This window comes from Lithobates pipiens, unplaced genomic scaffold (assembly GCF_037356315.1).
Source record: "Lithobates pipiens isolate NorthernLeopardFrog02 unplaced genomic scaffold, aLitPip1_a1.2 Scaffold_41, whole genome shotgun sequence".
In the NCBI taxonomy this organism is placed as follows: Eukaryota; Metazoa; Chordata; class Amphibia; order Anura; family Ranidae; genus Lithobates; species Lithobates pipiens.
This window is the reverse complement of record NW_027507861.1, coordinates 8,004,899-8,023,270: the sequence shown is the minus strand read 5'-3', so window position 1 is coordinate 8,023,270 and position 18,372 is coordinate 8,004,899. Positions and strand designations below refer to the sequence as shown.

Genomic DNA, 18,372 nt, shown 5'->3' with positions numbered 1-18,372 from the left:
CTTTATCTACTATATTTTATTATTTGTAAAATGTTATTTCAATTATTGTTGAATATTATTTATGATATATGACCTTATATTATATTTGAATATTTTATTATTATTATTTTTATCGTTATTTAGCTATTATATTTTGTGTATATTTTAATGTTTTTGGTTTTTTTTTGTTCTTTTCTTTCTTTTTCTACCATTAATATATATTTTTTTCCTTTTCATTTGTTTGTTTTTTATTTTGTTCAGTGTTCAGTGTTCCATAAAAGGAAAAAGATTTAATAAATTGTGTTTTGAGAATTTGAAAATAACTTTGACATTTTTTTTTTTCAGAAACATTATTTTAGTGTCATTTTATCTGGGACAAATTAAGAAAATAAAATATATTTTTTTTATTAACAGAAAAAGAAAACAAATAAAAAAATTGAATATTACTTTGTTATCATGTGTAATTGCCCCCAAAAAAAGGCACATATATAGAAATATAAAAATTGCTCCGGTCTATAGGGGGTGTACCAGTACAGGAGCTGAACTGGTTATTATAATCCTGACAATTCCCACCAGTGTTGCTGGGAAGGTATGAGGTGGGGTGGGGTGGATCATGGTCATTGCCGTGCTGCTGGGGGTACCTGGGGACCAACACAGACACCAATTATCAGATGGAAATCCGGTGGGAACATCACAGAGGATAAATACGGAGAGAGACCCGTCCATCCGTGTCATTGTTCTGATTGGAGGGAGGACGCTGCACATTCTACACTGAGCAGGTGAGTGCGGGGGAGATCAGAGACGATGAGTTACATTCTTACATTGTTATACTTTTATATAATTACATAGTCAGGTTGAAAAAAGAGACAAACTTCAACCAAAGGAAATGAAGGTAGAGATCTGATAGACATCCTATCCTATCATATCTCCTCTCAGGAGACCCATGGAAGGAGATGTGATGGCGATAGACAAACACCTCACTAGTGATTCCAGAACAGGGGGGGAAATATTCACTTTCAGGCAACTTAAGAAGACACGTGACCGCTCAATGACATTGGAGGAGAAGCGCTTCATCCTAAAATGGTGTAAGGGGTTCTTTAGTGTTAGAGAGGTAAGAATGTGGAATGAGAAAAGAGGTTTTGTACAGAGAAGGGAAGTGTTCTTTGGTTATAATAGGAAATAGTTCTTTGGAGAGAGAAGGGAAGGGTCCTTTGGAGAGATATTGGGAAGGTCTTTTGGATAGAGATGGGAAGGGTCTTTTAGAGAGATGGAAGGGTCCTTTGGAGAGAGAAGGGAAGGGTCCTTTGGAGAGAGATGGAAGGGTCCTTTGGAGAGAGAAGGGAAGGGTCCTTTGGAGAGATGGAAGGGTCCTTTGGAGAAAGAACAGAAGGATCCTTTGGAGAGAGAAGGAAAAGTTCCATTGGACAGAGAATAGAAGGTTCCTTTGGAGAGAGAAGGGAAAGGTAATTTGGTTATAAAAGCCAAGACTTTTTTATTTAGAGAGAGAGAGAAGGGAAGGGTCCTTTGGAGAGAGAAGAGAAGAGTCCTTTGGAGAGAGAAGGGAAGAGTCCTTTGGAGAGAGAGAAGGGAAGAGTCCTTTAGAGAGAGAAGGGAAGGGTCCTTTGTAGAGGGAATGGAAGAGTCCTTGTAGAGAGAATGGAAGGGTCCTTTGGAGAGAGAAGGGAAGAGTCCTTTGGAGAAAGAAAGGAAGGGTCCTTTGGAGAGAGATAGGAAGGGTCCTTTGGAGAGAGAAGGGAAGGGTCCTTTGGAGAGAGATTGGAAGGGTGCTTTGGAGAGAGAAGGGAAGGGTCATTTGGCGAGAGAAGGTAAGGGTCATTTGGCGAGAGAAGGGACGGGTCCTTTGGAGAGAGATAGGAAGGGTCCTTTGGAGAGAGATGAGAAGGGTCCTTTGGCGAGAGAAGGTAAGGGTAATTTGGAGAGAGAAGGGACGGGTCTTTTGGAGAGGGATGGGAAGGGTCTTTTGGAGAGTAAAGCAAAGGTTTCTTTGGAGAGAGAAGGGAAGGGTCCTTTGGTTATAATAGCCAAGACTTATTTGGAAAGAGTAGGGAATATTTATTTGGAGAAAAAATGGAAGGTTCCTTTGGAAAGAGAAGGGAAGGGTCCTTTGGAGAGAGAAATGAAGGGTTCTTTGGTTATTATAAGGAAGAGCTATTTGGATAAAAAAGGGAAGTGCTGTTTGGATAAAGAAGGAAAGGATTCTTTGGAGAGAGAAGGGAAGGGTCCTTTGGAGCTAAAAGGGAAGGGTCCTTTGGAGAGAGAAGGGAAGAGTCCTTTGGAGAAAGAAAGGAAGGGTCCTTTGGAGAGAGATAGGAAGGGTAATTTGGAGAGAGATGGGAAGGGTCCTTTGGCGAGAGAAGGTAAGGGTCATTTTGAGAGAGAAGGGAGGGGTTCTTTGGAGAGAGATAGGAAGGGTCCTTTGGAGAGAGATAGGAAGGGTCCTTTGGAGAGAGATAGGAAGGGTCCTTTGGAGAGAGATAGGAAGGGTCATTTGGAGAGAGATGGGACGGGTCTTTTGGAGAGGGATGGGAAGGGTCTTTTGGAGAGTAAAGCAAAGGTTTCTTTGGAGAGAGAAGGGAAGGGTCCTTTGGTTATAATAGCCAAGACTTATTTGGATAGAGTAGGGAATATTTATTTGGAGAAAAAATAGAAGGTTCCTTTGGAAAGAGAAGGGAAGGGTCCTTTGGAGAGAGAAATGAAGGGTCCTTTGGTTATTATAAGGAAGAGCTATTTGGATAAAAAAGGGAAGTGCTGTTTGGATAAAGAAGGAAAGGATTCTTTGGAGAGAGAAGGGAAGAGTCCTTTGGAGAAAGAAAGGAAGGGTCCTTTGGAGAGAGATAGGAAGGGTAATTTGGAGAGAGATGGGAAGGGTCATTTTGAGAGAGAAGGGAGGGGTTCTTTGGAGAGAGATAGGAAGGGTCCTTTGGAGAGAGATAGGAAGGGTCCTTTGGAGAGAGATAGGAAGGGTTCTTTGGAGAGAGATAGGAAGGGTCCTTTGGAGAGAGATAGGAAGGGTCCTTTGGAGAGAGATAGGAAGGGTCATTTGGAGAGAGATGGGAAGGGTCCTTTGGCGAGAGAAGGTAAGGGTCATTTGGAGAGAGATAGGAAGGGTCATTTGGAGAGAGATAGGAAGGGTCCTTTGGAGAGAGAAGGGAAGGGTCATTTGGAGAGAGATGGGACGGGTCTTTTGGAGAGGGATGGGAAGGGTCTTTTGGAGAGTAAAGCAAAGGTTTCTTTGGAGAGAGAAGGGAAGGGTCCTTTGGTTATAATAGCCAAGACTTATTTGGATAGAGTAGGGAATATTTATTTGGAGAAAAAATGGAAGGTTCCTTTGGAAAGAGAAGGGAAGGGTCCTTTGGAGAGAGAAATGAAGGGTCCTTTGGTTATTAAAAGGAAGAGCTATTTGGATAAAAAAGGAAGGGCTATTTGGATAAAGAAGGGAAGGATTCTTTGGAGAGAGAAGGGAAGAGTCCTTTGGAGCTAGAAGGGAAGGGTCCTTTGGAGAGAGAAGGGAAGGGTCCTTTGGAGAGAGATAGGAAGGGTCCTTTGGAGAGAGAAAGGAAGGGTCCTTTGGAGAGAGATAGGAAGGGTCCTTTTGAGAGAGAAGGGAAGGGTCCTTTTGGAGAGGGATGGGAAAGGTCCTTTGGAGAGGGATAGGAAGGGTGCTTTGGAGAGAGAAGGGAAGGGTCCTTTGGAGAGAGATGGGAAGGGTACTTTGAAGGGAGATAGGAAGCGATCTTTGGAGAGAGAAGGGAAGGGTCCTTTGGAGAGAGAAGGGAAGGGTCCTTTGGAGAGAGATAGGAAGGGTCTTTTGGAGTGCGATAGTAAGGGTCATTTGGAGAGAGAAGGGATGGGTCATTTGGAGAGAGAAGGGACGGGTCCTTTGGAGAGAGATAGGAAGGGTGCTTTGGAGAGAGAAGGGAGGGGTCCTTTGGAGAGAGATAGGAAGGGTCCTTTGGAGAGAGAAGGGAAGGGTCCTTTGGAGAGAGATAGGAAGGGTCCTTTGGAGAGAGATAGGAAGGGTCCTTTGGAGAGAGATAGGAAGGGTCATTTGGAGAGAGATAGGAAGGGTCATTTGGAGAGAGATAGGAAGGGTCCTTTGGAGAGAGAAAGGAAGGGTCCTTTGGAGAGAGATAGGAAGGGTCCTTTTGAGAGAGAAGGGAAGGGTCCTTTTGGAGAGGGATGGGAAAGGTCCTTTGGAGAGGGATAGGAAGGGTGCTTTGGAGAGAGAAGGGAAGGGTCCTTTGGAGAGAGATGGGAAGGGTACTTTGAAGGGAGATAGGAAGCGATCTTTGGAGAGAGAAGGGAAGGGTCCTTTGGAGAGAGAAGGGAAGGGTCCTTTGGAGAGAGATAGGAAGGGTCTTTTGGAGTGCGATAGTAAGGGTCATTTGGAGAGAGAAGGGATGGGTCATTTGGAGAGAGAAGGGACGGGTCCTTTGGAGAGAGATAGGAAGGGTGCTTTGGAGAGAGAAGGGAGGGGTCCTTTGGAGAGAGATAGGAAGGGTCCTTTGGAGAGAGAAGGGAAGGGTCCTTTGGAGAGAGATAGGAAGGGTCCTTTGGAGAGAGATAGGAAGGGTCCTTTGGAGAGAGATAGGAAGGGTCCTTTGGAGAGAGATAGGAAGGGTCATTTGGAGAGAGATGGGACGGGTCCTTTGGAGAGAGATAGGAAGGGTCCTTTGGAGAGAGAAGGGACCCGTCCTTTGGAGAGAGATAGGAAGGGTCCTTTGGAAAGAGAAGGGAAGGGTCATTTGGAGAGAGAAGGGACGGGTCTTTTGGAGAGGGATGGGAAGGGTCTTTTGGAGAGTAAAGCAAAGGTTTCTTTGGAGAGAGAAGGGAAGGGTCCTTTGGTTATAATAGCCAAGACTTATTTGGATAGAGTAGGGAATATTTATTTGGAGAAAAAATGGAAGGTTCCTTTGGAAAGAGAAGGGAAGGGTCCTTTGGAGAGAGAAATGAAGGGTCCTTTGGTTATTATAAGGAAGAGCTATTTGGATAAAAAAGGGAAGGATTCTTTGGAGAGAGAAGGGAAGAGTCCTTTGGAGCTAGAAGGGAAGGGTCCTTTGGAGAGAGAAGAGAAGAGTCCTTTGGAGAAAGAAAGGAAGGGTCCTTTGGAGAGAGAAGGGAAGGGTCCTTTGGAGAGAGATAGGAAGGGTCCTTTGGAGAGAGAAAGGAAGGGTCCTTTGGAGAGAGATAGGAAGGGTCCTTTTGAGAGAGAAGGGAAGGGTCCTTTGGAGAGGGATGGGAAAGGTCCTTTGGAGAGGGATAGGAAGGGTGCTTTGGAGAGAGAAGGGAAGGGTCCTTTGGAGAGAGATAGGAAGGGTCCTTTGGAGAGCGATAGGATGGGTCATTTGGAGAGAGATGAGAAGGGTCCTTTGGCGAGAGAAGGTAAGGGTCATTTGGAGAGAGAAGGGATGGGTCTTTTGGAGAGGGATGGGAAGGGTCTTTTGGAGAGTAAAGCAAAGGTTTCTTTGGAGAGAGAAGGGAAGGGTCCTTTGGTTATAATAGCTAAAACTTATTTGGATAGAGTAGGGAATATTTATTTGGAGAAAAAATGGAAGGTTCCTTTGGAAAGAGAAGGGAAGGGTCCTTTGGAGAGAGAAATGAAGGGTCCTTTGGTTATTAAAAGGAAGAGCTATTTGGATAAAAAAGGAAGGGCTATTTGGATAAAGAAGGGAAGGATTCTTTGGAGAGAGAAGGGAAGAGTCCTTTGGAGCTAGAAGGGAAGGGTCCTTTGGAGAGAGAAGAGAAGGGTCCTTTGGAGAGAGAAGAGAAGGGTCCTTTGGAGAGAGATAGGAAGGGTCCTTTGGAGAGAGAAAGGAAGGGTCCTTTGGAGAGAGATAGGAAGGGTCCTTTTGAGAGAGAAGGGAAGGGTCCTTTGGAGAGGGATGGGAAAGGTCCTTTGGAGAGGGATAGGAAGGGTGCTTTGGAGAGAGAAGGGAAGGGTCCTTTGGAAAGAGATGGGAAGGGTACTTTGAAGGGAGATAGGAAGCGTTCTTTGGAGAGAGAAGGGAAGGGTCCTTTGGAGAGAGAAGGGAAGGGTCCTTTGGAGAGAGATAGGAAGGGTCTTTTGGAGTGCGATAGTAAGGGTCATTTGGAGAGAGAAGGGATGGGTCATTTGGAGAGAGAAAGGACGGGTCCTTTGGAGAGAGATAGGAAGGGTGCTTTGGAGAGAGAAGGGAGGGGTCCTTTGGAGAGAGATAGGAAGGGTCCTTTGGAGAGAGATAGGAAGGGTCATTTGGAGAGAGATGGGAAGGGTCCTTTGGCGAGAGAAGGGACCGGTCCTTTGGAGAGAGATAGGAAGGGTCCTTTGGAGAGAGAAGGGAAGGGTCATTTGGAGAGAGAAGGGACGGGTCTTTTGGAGAGGGATGGGAAGGGTCTTTTGGAGAGTAAAGCAAAGGTTTCTTTGGAGAGAGAAGGGAAGGGTCCTTTGGTTATAATAGCCAAGACTTATTTGGATAGAGTAGGGAATATTTATTTGGAGAAAAAATGGAAGGTTCCTTTGGAAAGAGAAGGGAAGGGTCCTTTGGAGAGAGAAATGAAGGGTTCTTTGGTTATTATAAGGAAGAGCTATTTGGATAAAAAAGGGAAGTGCTGTTTGGATAAAGAAGGAAAGGATTCTTTGGAGAGAGAAGGGAAGGGTCCTTTGGAGCTAAAAGGGAAGGGTCCTTTGGAGAGAGAAGGGAGGAGTCCTTTGGAGAAAGAAAGGAAGGGTCCTTTGGAGAGAGATAGGAAGGGTAATTTGGAGAGAGATGGGAAGGGTCCTTTGGCGAGAGAAGGTAAGGGTCATTTTGAGAGAGAAGGGAGGGGTTCTTTGGAGAGAGATAGGAAGGGTCCTTTGGAGAGAGATAGGAAGGGTCCTTTGGAGAGAGATAGGAAGGGTCATTTGGAGAGAGATGGGAAGGGTCCTTTGGAGAGAGATAGGAAGGGTCCTTTGGAGAGAGAAGGGAGGGGTTCTTTGGAGAGAGATAGGAAGGGTCCTTTGGAGAGAGAAGGGAAGGGTCCTTTGGAGAGAGATAGGAAGGGTCATTTGGAGAGAGATGGGAAGGGTCCTTTGGCGAGAGAAGGTAAGGGTCATTTGGAGAGAGAAGGGACGGGTCTTTTGGAGAGGGATGGGAAGGGTCTTTTGGAGAGTAAAGCAAAGGTTTCTTTGGAGAGAGAAGGGAAGGGTCCTTTGGTTATAATAGCCAAGACTTATTTGGATAGAGTAGGGAATATTTATTTGGAGAAAAAATAGAAGGTTCCTTTGGAAAGAGAAGGGAAGGGTCCTTTGGAGAGAGAAATGAAGGGTTCTTTGGTTATTATAAGGAAGAGCTATTTGGATAAAAAAGGGAAGTGCTGTTTGGATAAAGAAGGAAAGGATTCTTTGGAGAGAGAAGGGAAGGGTCCTTTGGAGCTAAAAGGGAAGGGTCCTTTGGAGAGAGAAAGGAAGGGTCCTTTGGAGAGAGATAGGAAGGGTCATTTGGAGAGAGATGAGAAGGGTCCTTTGGCGAGAGAAGGTAAGGGTAATTTGGAGAGAGAAGGGACGGGTCTTTTGGAGAGGGATGGGAAGGGTCTTTTGGAGAGTAAAGCAAAGGTTTCTTTGGAGAGAGAAGGGAAGGGTCCTTTGGTTATAATAGCCAAGACTTATTTGGAAAGAGTAGGGAATATTTATTTGGAGAAAAAATGGAAGGTTCCTTTGGAAAGAGAAGGGAAGGGTCCTTTGGAGAGAGAAATGAAGGGTTCTTTGGTTATTATAAGGAAGAGCTATTTGGATAAAAAAGGGAAGTGCTGTTTGGATAAAGAAGGAAAGGATTCTTTGGAGAGAGAAGGGAAGGGTCCTTTGGAGCTAAAAGGGAAGGGTCCTTTGGAGAGAGAAGGGAAGAGTCCTTTGGAGAAAGAAAGGAAGGGTCCTTTGGAGAGAGATAGGAAGGGTAATTTGGAGAGAGATGGGAAGGGTCCTTTGGCGAGAGAAGGTAAGGGTCATTTTGAGAGAGAAGGGAGGGGTTCTTTGGAGAGAGATAGGAAGGGTCCTTTGGAGAGAGATAGGAAGGGTCCTTTGGAGAGAGATAGGAAGGGTCCTTTGGAGAGAGATAGGAAGGGTCATTTGGAGAGAGATGGGACGGGTCTTTTGGAGAGGGATGGGAAGGGTCTTTTGGAGAGTAAAGCAAAGGTTTCTTTGGAGAGAGAAGGGAAGGGTCCTTTGGTTATAATAGCCAAGACTTATTTGGATAGAGTAGGGAATATTTATTTGGAGAAAAAATAGAAGGTTCCTTTGGAAAGAGAAGGGAAGGGTCCTTTGGAGAGAGAAATGAAGGGTCCTTTGGTTATTAAAAGGAAGAGCTATTTGGATAAAAAAGGAAGGGCTATTTGGATAAAGAAGGGAAGGATTCTTTGGAGAGAGAAGGGAAGAGTCCTTTGGAGCTAGAAGGGAAGGGTCCTTTGGAGAGAGAAGAGAAGGGTCCTTTGGAGAGAGAAGGGAAGGGTCCTTTGGAGAGAGATGGGAAGGGTCCTTTGGAGAGAGAAAGGAAGGGTCCTTTGGAGAGAGATAGGAAGGGTCCTTTTGAGAGAGAAGGGAAGGGTCCTTTGGAGAGAGATGGGAAGGGTACTTTGAAGGGAGATAGGAAGCGTTCTTAGGAGAGAGAAGGGAAGGGTCCTTTGGAGAGAGAAGGGAAGGGTCCTTTGGAGAGAGATAGGAAGGGTCTTTTGGAGTGCGATAGTAAGGGTCATTTGGAGAGAGAAGGGATGGGTCATTTGGAGAGAGAAGGGACGGGTCCTTTGGAGAGAGATAGGAAGGGTGCTTTGGAGAGAGAAGGGAGGGGTCCTTTGGAGAGAGATAGGAAGGGTCCTTTGGAGAGAGAAGGGAAGGGTCCTTTGGAGAGAGATAGGAAGGGTCCTTTGGAGAGAGATAGGAAGGGTCCTTTGGAGAGAGATAGGAAGGGTCATTTGGAGAGAGATGGGAAGGGTCCTTTGGCGAGAGAAGGTAAGGGTCATTTGGAGAGAGAAGGGACGGGTCCTTTGGAGAGAGATAGGAAGGGTCCTTTGGAGAGAGAAGGGAAGGGTCATTTGGAGAGAGAAGGGACGGGTCTTTTGGAGAGGGATGGGAAGGGTCTTTTGGAGAGTAAAGCAAAGGTTTCTTTGGAGAGAGAAGGGAAGGGTCCTTTGGTTATAATAGCCAAGACTTATTTGGATAGAGTAGGGAATATTTCTTTGGAGAAAAAATGGAAGGTTCCTTTGGAAAGAGAAGGGAAGGGTCCTTTGGAGAGAGAAATGAAGGGTCCTTTGGTTATTATAAGGAAGAGCTATTTGGATAAAAAAGGGAAGGATTCTTTGGAGAGAGAAGGGAAGAGTCCTTTGGAGCTAGAAGGGAAGGGTCCTTTGGAGAGAGAAGAGAAGGGTCCTTTGGAGAGAGATAGGAAGGGTCCTTTGGAGAGAGAAAGGAAGGGTCCTTTGGAGAAAGAAAGGAAGGGTCCTTTGGAGAAAGAAAGGAAGGGTCCTTTGGAGAAAGAAAGGAAGGGTCCTTTGGAGAGAGAAGGGAAGGGTCCTTTGGAGAGAGATAGGAAGGGTCCTTTGGAGAGAGAAAGGAAGGGTCCTTTGGAGAGAGATAGGAAGGGTCCTTTTGAGAGAGAAGGGAAGGGTCCTTTGGAGAGGGATGGGAAAGGTCCTTTGGAGAGGGATAGGAAGGGTCCTTTGGAGAGCGATAGGATGGGTCATTTGGAGAGAGATGAGAAGGGTCCTTTGGCGAGAGAAGGTAAGGGTCTTTTGGAGAGAGATAGGAAGGGTCCTTTGGAGAGAGAAGGGAAGGGTCATTTGGAGAGAGAAGGGACGGGTCTTTTGGAGAGGGATGGGAAGGGTCTTTTGGAGAGTAAAGCAAAGGTTTCTTTGGAGAGAGAAGGGAAGGGTCCTTTGGTTATAATAGCCAAGACTTATTTGGATAGAGTAGGGAATATTTATTTGGAGAAAAAATGGAAGGTTCCTTTGGAAAGAGAAGGGAAGGGTCCTTTGGAGAGAGAAATGAAGGGTCCTTTGGTTATTATAAGGAAGAGCTATTTGGATAAAAAAGGGAAGGGCTATTTGGATAAAGAAGGGAAGGATTCTTTGGAGAGAGAAGAGAAGAGTCCTTTGGAGTTAGAAGGGAAGGGTCCTTTGGAGAGAGAAGAGAAGAGTCCTTTGGAGAAAGAAAGGAAGGGTCCTTTGGAGAGAGAAGGGAAGGGTCCTTTGGAGAGAGATAGGAAGGGTCCTTTGGAGAGAGAAAGGAAGGGTCCTTTGGAGAGAGATAGGAAGGGTCCTTTTGAGAGAGATAGGAAGGGTCCTTTGGAGAGGGATGGGAAAGGTCCTTTGGAGAGGGATAGGAAGGGTGCTTTGGAGAGAGAAGGGAAGGGTCCTTTGGAGAGAGATGGGAAGGGTCCTTTGGAGAGAGAAGGGAAGGGTCCTTTGGAGAGGGATGGGAAAGGTCCTTTGGAGAGGGATAGGAAGGGTCCTTTGGAGAGGGATAGGAAGGGTGCTTTGGAGAGAGAAGGGAAGGGTCCTTTGGAGAGAGATAGGAAGGGTCCTTTGGAGAGCGATAGGAAGGGTCATTTGGAGAGAGATGAGAAGGGTCCTTTGGCGAGAGAAGGTAAGGGTCATTTGGAGAGAGCAGGGACGGGTCTTTTGGAGAGGGATGGGAAGGGTCTTTTGGAGAGTAAAGCAAAGGTTTCTTTGGAGAGAGAAGGGAAGGGTCCTTTGGTTATAATAGCTAAGACTTATTTGGATAGAGTAGGGAATATTTCTTTGGAGAAAAAATGGAAGGTTCCTTTGGAAAGAGAAGGGAAGGGTCCTTTGGAGAGAGAAATGAAGGGTCCTTTGGTTATTATAAGGAAGAGCTATTTGGATAAAAAAGGAAGGGCTATTTGGATAAAGAAGGGAAGGATTCTTTAGAGGGAGAAGGGAAGGGTCCTTTGGAGAAAGAAAGGAACAATCCTTTGGAGAGAGAGGGAACAGTTCCATTGGAGAGAGAATAGAAGTTTCCTTTGGAGAGAGAATGGAAGGATCATTTGGAGAGAGAAGGGAATGGTCCTTTGGAGAGAGAAGGGAAGGATCCTTTGGAGAGAGAAGGGACAGTTCCATTGGAGAGAGAATAGAAGGGAACGATCATTTGGTTATAAAAGCCAAGACTTATTTAGATAGAATAGGGAAGATTTCTTTAGAGAGAGAAGGGAAGGGTCCTTTGGAGAGAGAAGGGAATAGTCCTTTGGAGAGAGAAGGGAAGGGTCCTTTGTAGAGAGAAGGGAAGGATCAGTTTCAGAAAGAAAGGAAGGGTCCTTTGGAGAGAGAAGGGAATAGTCCTTTGGAGAGAGATAGGAAGGGTCCTTTGGAGAGAGATAGGAAGGGTCATTTGGAGAGAGAAGGGAAGGGTCATTTGGAGAGAGAAGGGAAGGGTCCTTTGGAGAGAGATGGGAAGGATCTTTTGGAGAGAGATAGGAAGGGTCCTTTTTGAGACATATGGGAAGGGACTTTTGGAGAGAGATGGGAAGGGTCCTTTGGAGAGATATGGGAAGGGACTTTTGGAGAGAGATGGGAAGGGTCCTTTGGAGAGATATGGGAAGGGACTTTTGGAGAGAGATGGGAAGGGTCCTTTGGAGAGATATGGGAAGGGACTTTTGGAGAGAGATGGGAAGGGTCCTTTGGTTATAATAGCCGAGATTTAGTTGGATAGAGTAGGGAATATTTCCTTGGGGAGATAATGGAAGGTTCCTTTGGAAAGAGAAGGGAAGGGTCCTTTGGAGAGAGAAACGAAGAGTCCTTTGGAGAGATAAATGAACGGGCCTTTGGAGAGGGAAAGGAAGGGTCCTTTGGTTATTATAAGGAAGAGCTATTTGGATAAAGAAGGGAAGAGCTTTTTGGATAAAGAAGGGAAGGATTCTTTGGAGAGAGAAGGGAAGGGTCCTTTGGAGAAAGAAAGGAGCAATCCTTTGGAGAGAGAAGGGAAGGATCATTTGGAAAGAGAAGGAACAGTTCCATTTGAGAGAGACTAGAAGGTTCCTTTGGAGCTAGAAGGGAAGGGTCCTTTGTAGAGAGAAGGGAAGAGTCATTTGGAGAGAGAAGGGAAGGGTCCTTTGTAGAGAGAAGGGAAGAGTCATTTGGAGAGAGAAGGGAAGAGACATTTGGAGAGAGAAGGGAAGAGACATTTGTAGAAAGAAGGGAAGGGTCCTTTGTAGAGAGACGGAAAGGGCCTTTGGAGAGGGATGAGAATGGTCCTTTGGTTATAATAGAAAAGAGTGATTTGGAGAGAGAAGAGAATGATCCTTTTGTTATAGCAGGGAAAAGGTATTTGGATAGAGAAGGGAAATGATATTTGGGTAGAAAAAGGAAAGGGTCCTTTGGAGAGAGAAGGGAAGGGTCCTTTGGAGAGATTGGAAGGGTCCTTTGGAGAGAGAGGGTAATGGGCCTTTGGTTATAATAAGGAAGAGTGATAGAGAAGGGAAGGATTTTCTGGAGAGAAAAAACTTGGATAGAGTAGGGAAGAGTTCTTAGGAGAGAGAAGGGAAGTATTTTCGGAGAGTGAAGGGAAGGGTCCTTTGTAGAGAGAAGGGAAGGGTCCTTTGGAGCTAGAAGGGAAGGGTCCTTTGGAGAGAGAAGGGAAGAGTCCTTTGGAGAGAGAAGGGAAGGGTCCTTTGGAGCTAGAAGAGAAGAGTCCTTTGGAGAGAGAAGGGAAGGGTCCTTTGGAGAGAAAAGGGGAGGGTCCTTTGGAACGAGAAGGGAAGGGTCCTTTGGAGAGAGAATGGAGATGTCCTTTGGAGAGAGAAGGGGAGAGTTCTTTGGAGAGAGAAGGGAAGGGTCCTTTAAAGAGTGATAGGAAGGATCTTTTGGAGAGAGAAATGAAGGTTCCTTTAGTTATTATAGGGAAGAGCTATTTGTATAAAAAAGGGAAGGGTCCTTTGGAAAGAGAGGGTAATGGGCCTTTGGAGAGAGATGAGAATGGTCCTTTGGTTATAATAGGAAAGAGTGATTTGGAGAGAGACGAGAAGGATCCTTTTGTTATAGTAGGGAAAAGGTATTTGGATAGAGAAGGGAAAGGGTATTTGGGTAGAGAAGAGAAGGGTCCTTTGGAGAAAGAAGAGAAGGGTCCATGGGAGAGAGAAAGGAAAGGTCCTTTGGAGAGAGAAGGGAAGGGTCCTTGGGAGAGAGAAAGGAAAGGTCCTTTGGAGAGAGAAGGGAAGGTTCCTTTTGTTATTATAGGGAATAGCTATTTGGATAAAGAAGGGAAGGGTCCTTTGGAGAGGGAATGGAAGGATCCTTTGGAGAGAGAAGGGAAGGGTCCTTTGAAGACAGAGGGTAATGGGCCTTTGGTTATAATAGGGAAGAGTGATTTGGAGAGAGAAAGAGAAGGATCCTTTCACTATAGTAGGGAAAATGTATTTGGGTAGAGAAGGGAAGGGTCCTTTGGAGAAAGAGGGGAAGGGTCCTTTGGAGAAAGATGGTAAGGGGTCCTTTGGAGAGAGATGGGAATGGTCCTTTGGTTACAATAGCAAAGAGTGATTTTGATAGAGAAGAGAAGGTTTATTTGGAGAGAAAAAAGAAGGATCCTTTCGTTATAGTAAGGAAGAGTTATTTGGATAGAGAAGGGAAGGGTCCTTTGAAAAGAGAAGGGAAGGATTCTTTGGTTATAATAGGGAAGAGTTACTTGGATAGAGGAGGGAAGGTTTCTTTGGAGAGAGAAGGGAAGGGTCTTTTGGTTATAATAGGGAAGAGTTATTTGGATAGAGGAGGGAAGGGTTCTTTGGAGAGAGAAGGGAAGGGTCTTTTGGTTATAATAGGGAAGAGTTATTTGGATAGAGGAGGGAAGGGTTCTTTGGAGAGAGAAGGGAAGGGTCTTTTGGTTATAATAGGGAAGAGTTATTTGGATAGAGTGGATAAGGATCCTTTGGTTATAATAGGGACATAAAGACTGCTATGTAGACATCAAGATTTACATGATGTGCCAACCAGTGGGAAGATTTTAGCCCAGGTCTATGCTTGTTTATTAGGTATAGGTGGAGCCTGGTTGGCTGCAATGGTTCTTGACTTCTAATATGTCTTGGATACCCAGCAGTAAAACTTCCCAGACCTGTTTCTGCAGAAGGGTTCTGCGGGAAGTTTTGGGTGCTCCTGCTGCCCCTCTTCGTGTATCCATTTTGCGTGTTCTGACTCCTGGTACATTATCCATAACATAAAATTTTAAAACAGCAGATTTGCAAGGCCAGGAACTCCACAAAGGAATGGTGAGGAACCCTCATAATGGGCACAGCGGGTGTACAGACCCGGGAACTCAGCACAGGGATGGTGGGAACCCCTCATAATGGGCACAGCGGGTGTACAGACCCGGGAACTCAGCACAGGGATGGTGAGAACCCCTCATAATGGGCACAGCGGGTATACAGACCCGGGAACTCAGCACAGGGATGGTGGGAACCCCTCATAATGGGCACAGCGGGTGTACAGACCCAGGAACTCAGCACAGGGATAGTGAAAACCCCTCATAATGGACAGAGCGGGTATACAGACCCGGGAACTCAGCACAGGGATGGTGGGAACCCCTCATAATGGGCACAGCGGGTGTACAGACCCGGGAACTCAGCACAGGAATGGTGGGAACCCCTCATAATGGGCACAGCGGGTGTACAGACCCGGGAACTCAGCACAGGGATGGTGGGAACCCCTCATAATGGGCACAGCGGGTGTACAGACCCGGGAACTCAGCACAGGCATAGTGAAAACCCCTCATAATGGGCACAGCGGGTGTACAGACCCGGGAACTCAGCACAGGGATGGTGGGAACCCCTCATAATGGGCACAGCGGGTATACAGACCCGGGAACTCAGCACAGGGATGGTGGGAACCCCTCATAATGGGCACAGCGGGTGTACAGACCCGGGAACTCAGCACAGGGATGGTGGGAACCCCTCATAATGGGCACAGCGGGTGTACAGACCCGGGAACTCAGCACAGGGATAGTGAAAACCCCTCATAATGGACACAGCGGGTATACAGACCCGGGAACTCAGCACAGGGATGGTGGGAACCCCTCATAATGGGCACAGCGGGTGTACAGACCCGGGAACTCAGCACAGGGATGGTGGGAATCCCTCATAATGGGCACAGCGGGTGTACAGACCCGGGAACTCAGCACAGGGATGGTGGGAATCCCTCATAATGGGCACAGCGGATGTACAGACCTGGGAACTCAGCAGAGGGGTGATGGGAACCCCTCATAATGGGCACAGCGGGTGTACAGAGTCAGCAATACAGTGCAGAGATCTCACCAATGGGCCCACCCAACAATGAAATATTAACTATAGTTTCCTCACTCATCTTTATCCCCTGTTACTTGTTTGTGGTATCAAAATTCTGTCTTATTTTTATATTTCTGTTTTCTATGATAAAGGACCAACCTTGAAGGTCTCCAGTGATGTCAACATGAGAATTCCATGATTATAGAATGGAAGGATGGATCCAAAGCCAGGCAGTCATTTCCCACATAGAATATGTCCTTTCTGGGTTTCCTAGAAAATTCAGAAAACCATTTCCTTCACTGATTTGAAGGCTTCATTCTTTTCACCATGGAAGGACAACCCCAAAATGAGACCACCATTTCTTACACAGAATTTGTCCTCTTTGGGTTTCCCAGTGTAATAAAATATCGGAAATTGTTGACAATTCCATTCATGTTTATCTATGTCGTGATCTTGTCTGGAAACATCCTCATCATTCATCGGGTTTTCGTTGAACCGAGCCTCCACTCCCCCATGTACTTCCTCGTGAACCTCCTCTTCGCTGTCAATATCTCCTCCACAACTGCCTTTCTGCCAAAGTTCCTCCTCGGTTTGTCTTTTGATAGTAACCAGATCACATTGTCTGGTTGCCTCAGTCAAATGTTCTACGTATACTTCATGGCTATTTTTGAGTCTGGCGTTATCCTCTCGATGGCCTTGGACAGGTTTATAGCAATCTGTCGACCTTTACGATACAACGATATCATGACCACGGGTTTGCTAGTCCAGTTGGCTCTGATTGGGGTGGTGCGGAGTGCCCTCCTTGTTTCTCCAATGGTGGTACTGACTTCCAGTGTCCATTTCTGTAGATCCAATGTCATTCTGAATTTTGTCTGTGAGAACATGGGGCTTCTGAGCCTTGCCTGTGAAGATATCTCCCAACAGCAAGCTGTAGGTCTCATGGTTCGGATCCTGGTCGCTGTTGTCGATGTCAGTCTTCTTCTGCTGTCCTACTCCATTATTGTCTACACAGCCATGAAGATTGCTGTTGGGAAAGCCCGTCACAAAGCCTTACACACCTGTGGAGCACATCTCACAGTGGCCATGATTATTCACCTGTCTGCGCTCATGTCCTCCATTGTGTACCGCATGCATACGCACGTTTCCTATGACATTCAGAACCTGTTTAACGCATTCTATCTCATGATACCAGCTTCTCTTAATCCCTTTATCTATGGGCTGGGGGTGAAAGAGATCAGAAGGTGCCTCACCAGGTCCTGGAGGAACAAGACTATGATTGCCTCATCATCATCCATGCATATTCGGGTTAAGAAGACATTTGTTTTCTGAGTCTCCGCAAAAAAAAAAAAAAAGAAGAGAACTGAAATCTTAGTGGGCAGTTAGGGTTATGGTGAGGGTTATTGTTATCAGCTTCTCTCAATTCCTTCATCTATGCACTGGGGGTGAAAGAGATCAGAATGTGCCTCACCGGGTCCTGGAGGAATAAGAATATGATTGTCTCCTCATCATCCATGTACATTCGGGTCAATAAGACATTTGTTTTTCCGGCACACAGCTGAAAATGAGGAAGAGAACTGAACTCTTATGCCGTGTACACACGAGCAGACTTTTCGACGGACTAGGTCCGACGGTCTTTCCGACGGACTTTCAACGGACTTCTGACTGACTTTGCGAATAAATGATCTTGGACACAATCACACTAAAGTCCGATGGATTTGAACGCGATGACGTGCGACCGGACTAGAATAAGGAAGTTCGAAGCCAGTAGCCAATAGCTGCCCTAGCATCGCTGTTTGTCCGTCGGACTAGCACACAGACGAGCGGATTTCTCGGTAGGAACTGGATCCGGCGGAAAAATTTGAAACATGTTCCATTTCTAAAGTCTGTCGGATTTTTGCAAATCAAAAGTCCGCTGCAGCCCACACACGATCGAATGGTCCGCCGGAATCGTTCCATCTGACCTTTGATGTAGAAAAGTCTGCTCATGTGTACGGGGCATTATTGGCCTATTGCAGGTAAATGGGATCACCAGATCCACAGAAATGAAGTTAAATTGACCCAATTTTATACCTGTAATCACAATATCATGACCACACGTTTGCAAGTCCAGTTGGGGTCATATTGACTTCGATTCTGTAGATCCAATGTCAATCTGAATCTTGTCTGTGAGAACATGGACATTTTCAGCCTTGCACATTTAGACATCTCCAAACAGCAAGCTGTAGGTCTCATGGTTGGGATCTCAGTCACTGTTGTCAATGTCGGTCTTTCTTTGCAGATAAATAGAGCATTGTCTACATCTGTGATTCTCAACCAGGGTTCCATGGAACCCTAGGTTTCCTCCAGAGGTTGTAGGGGTTCCTTCAGCATTGGGCAATTTTTGCCTCTCAGATAAGTTTCCACTGACACCATTGATCTTTTTAGCTATCTATAAGGAGGTAATTCTTCCCAATGACCACAAGTGTGAGGACCATTCTTCCCAATGACCACAAGTGTAAGGACCATTCTTCCCAATGACCACAAGTGTAAGGACCATTCTTCCCAATGACCACAAGTGTAAGGACCATTCTTCCCAATGACCACAAGTGTAAGGACCATTCTTCCCAATGACCACAAGTGTAAGGACCATTCTTCCCACTGACCACAAGTGTAAGGACTGTTCTTCCCACTGACCACAAGTGTGAGGACCATTCTTCCCACTGACCACAAGTGTAAGAACCATTCTTCCCACTGACCACAAGTGTAAGGACTGTTCTTCCCACTGACCACAAGTGTGAGGACCATTCTTCCCACTGACCACAAGTGTAAGGACCATTCTTCCCAATGATCACAAGTGTGAGGACCATTCTTCCCACTGACCACAAGTGTAAGGACCATTCTTCCCAATGACCACAAGTGTAAGGACCATTCTTCCCAATGACCACAAGTGTAAGGACCATTCTTCCCAATGACCACAAGTGTAAGGACCATTCTTCCCAATGACCACAAGTGTAAGGACCATTCTTCCCAATGACCACAAGTGTAAGGACCATTCTTCCCAATGACCACAAGTGTAAGGACCATTCTTCCCAATGATCACAAGTGTAAGGACCATTCTTCCCAATGACCACAAGTGTAGGGACCATTCTTCCCAATCACCATCACACTA

General features: G+C 45.9%; 1 protein-coding gene across 1 annotated transcript; it reads left to right on the top strand.

Moving 5' to 3' along the window:
- The first annotated feature begins 677 nt into the window (after window positions 1-677).
- Window positions 678-17,041, top strand: LOC143956740 (olfactory receptor 52K1-like). Its single transcript, XM_077466929.1, has 2 exons — window positions 678-758; window positions 15,377-17,041. Exon 2 carries the CDS (start codon window positions 15,552-15,554, stop codon window positions 16,551-16,553), a length of 1,002 nt encoding a protein of 333 aa, XP_077323055.1. The 5' UTR covers window positions 678-758; window positions 15,377-15,551; the 3' UTR covers window positions 16,554-17,041.
- Window positions 17,042-18,372: the final 1,331 nt, after the last annotated feature.

What these genes read in the sequence shown, in the direction of transcription:
- LOC143956740 (XM_077466929.1), top strand. Translation starts at nt 15,552, where the DNA reads ATGGAAGGACAACCCCAAAATGAGACCACCATTTCTTACACAGAATTT.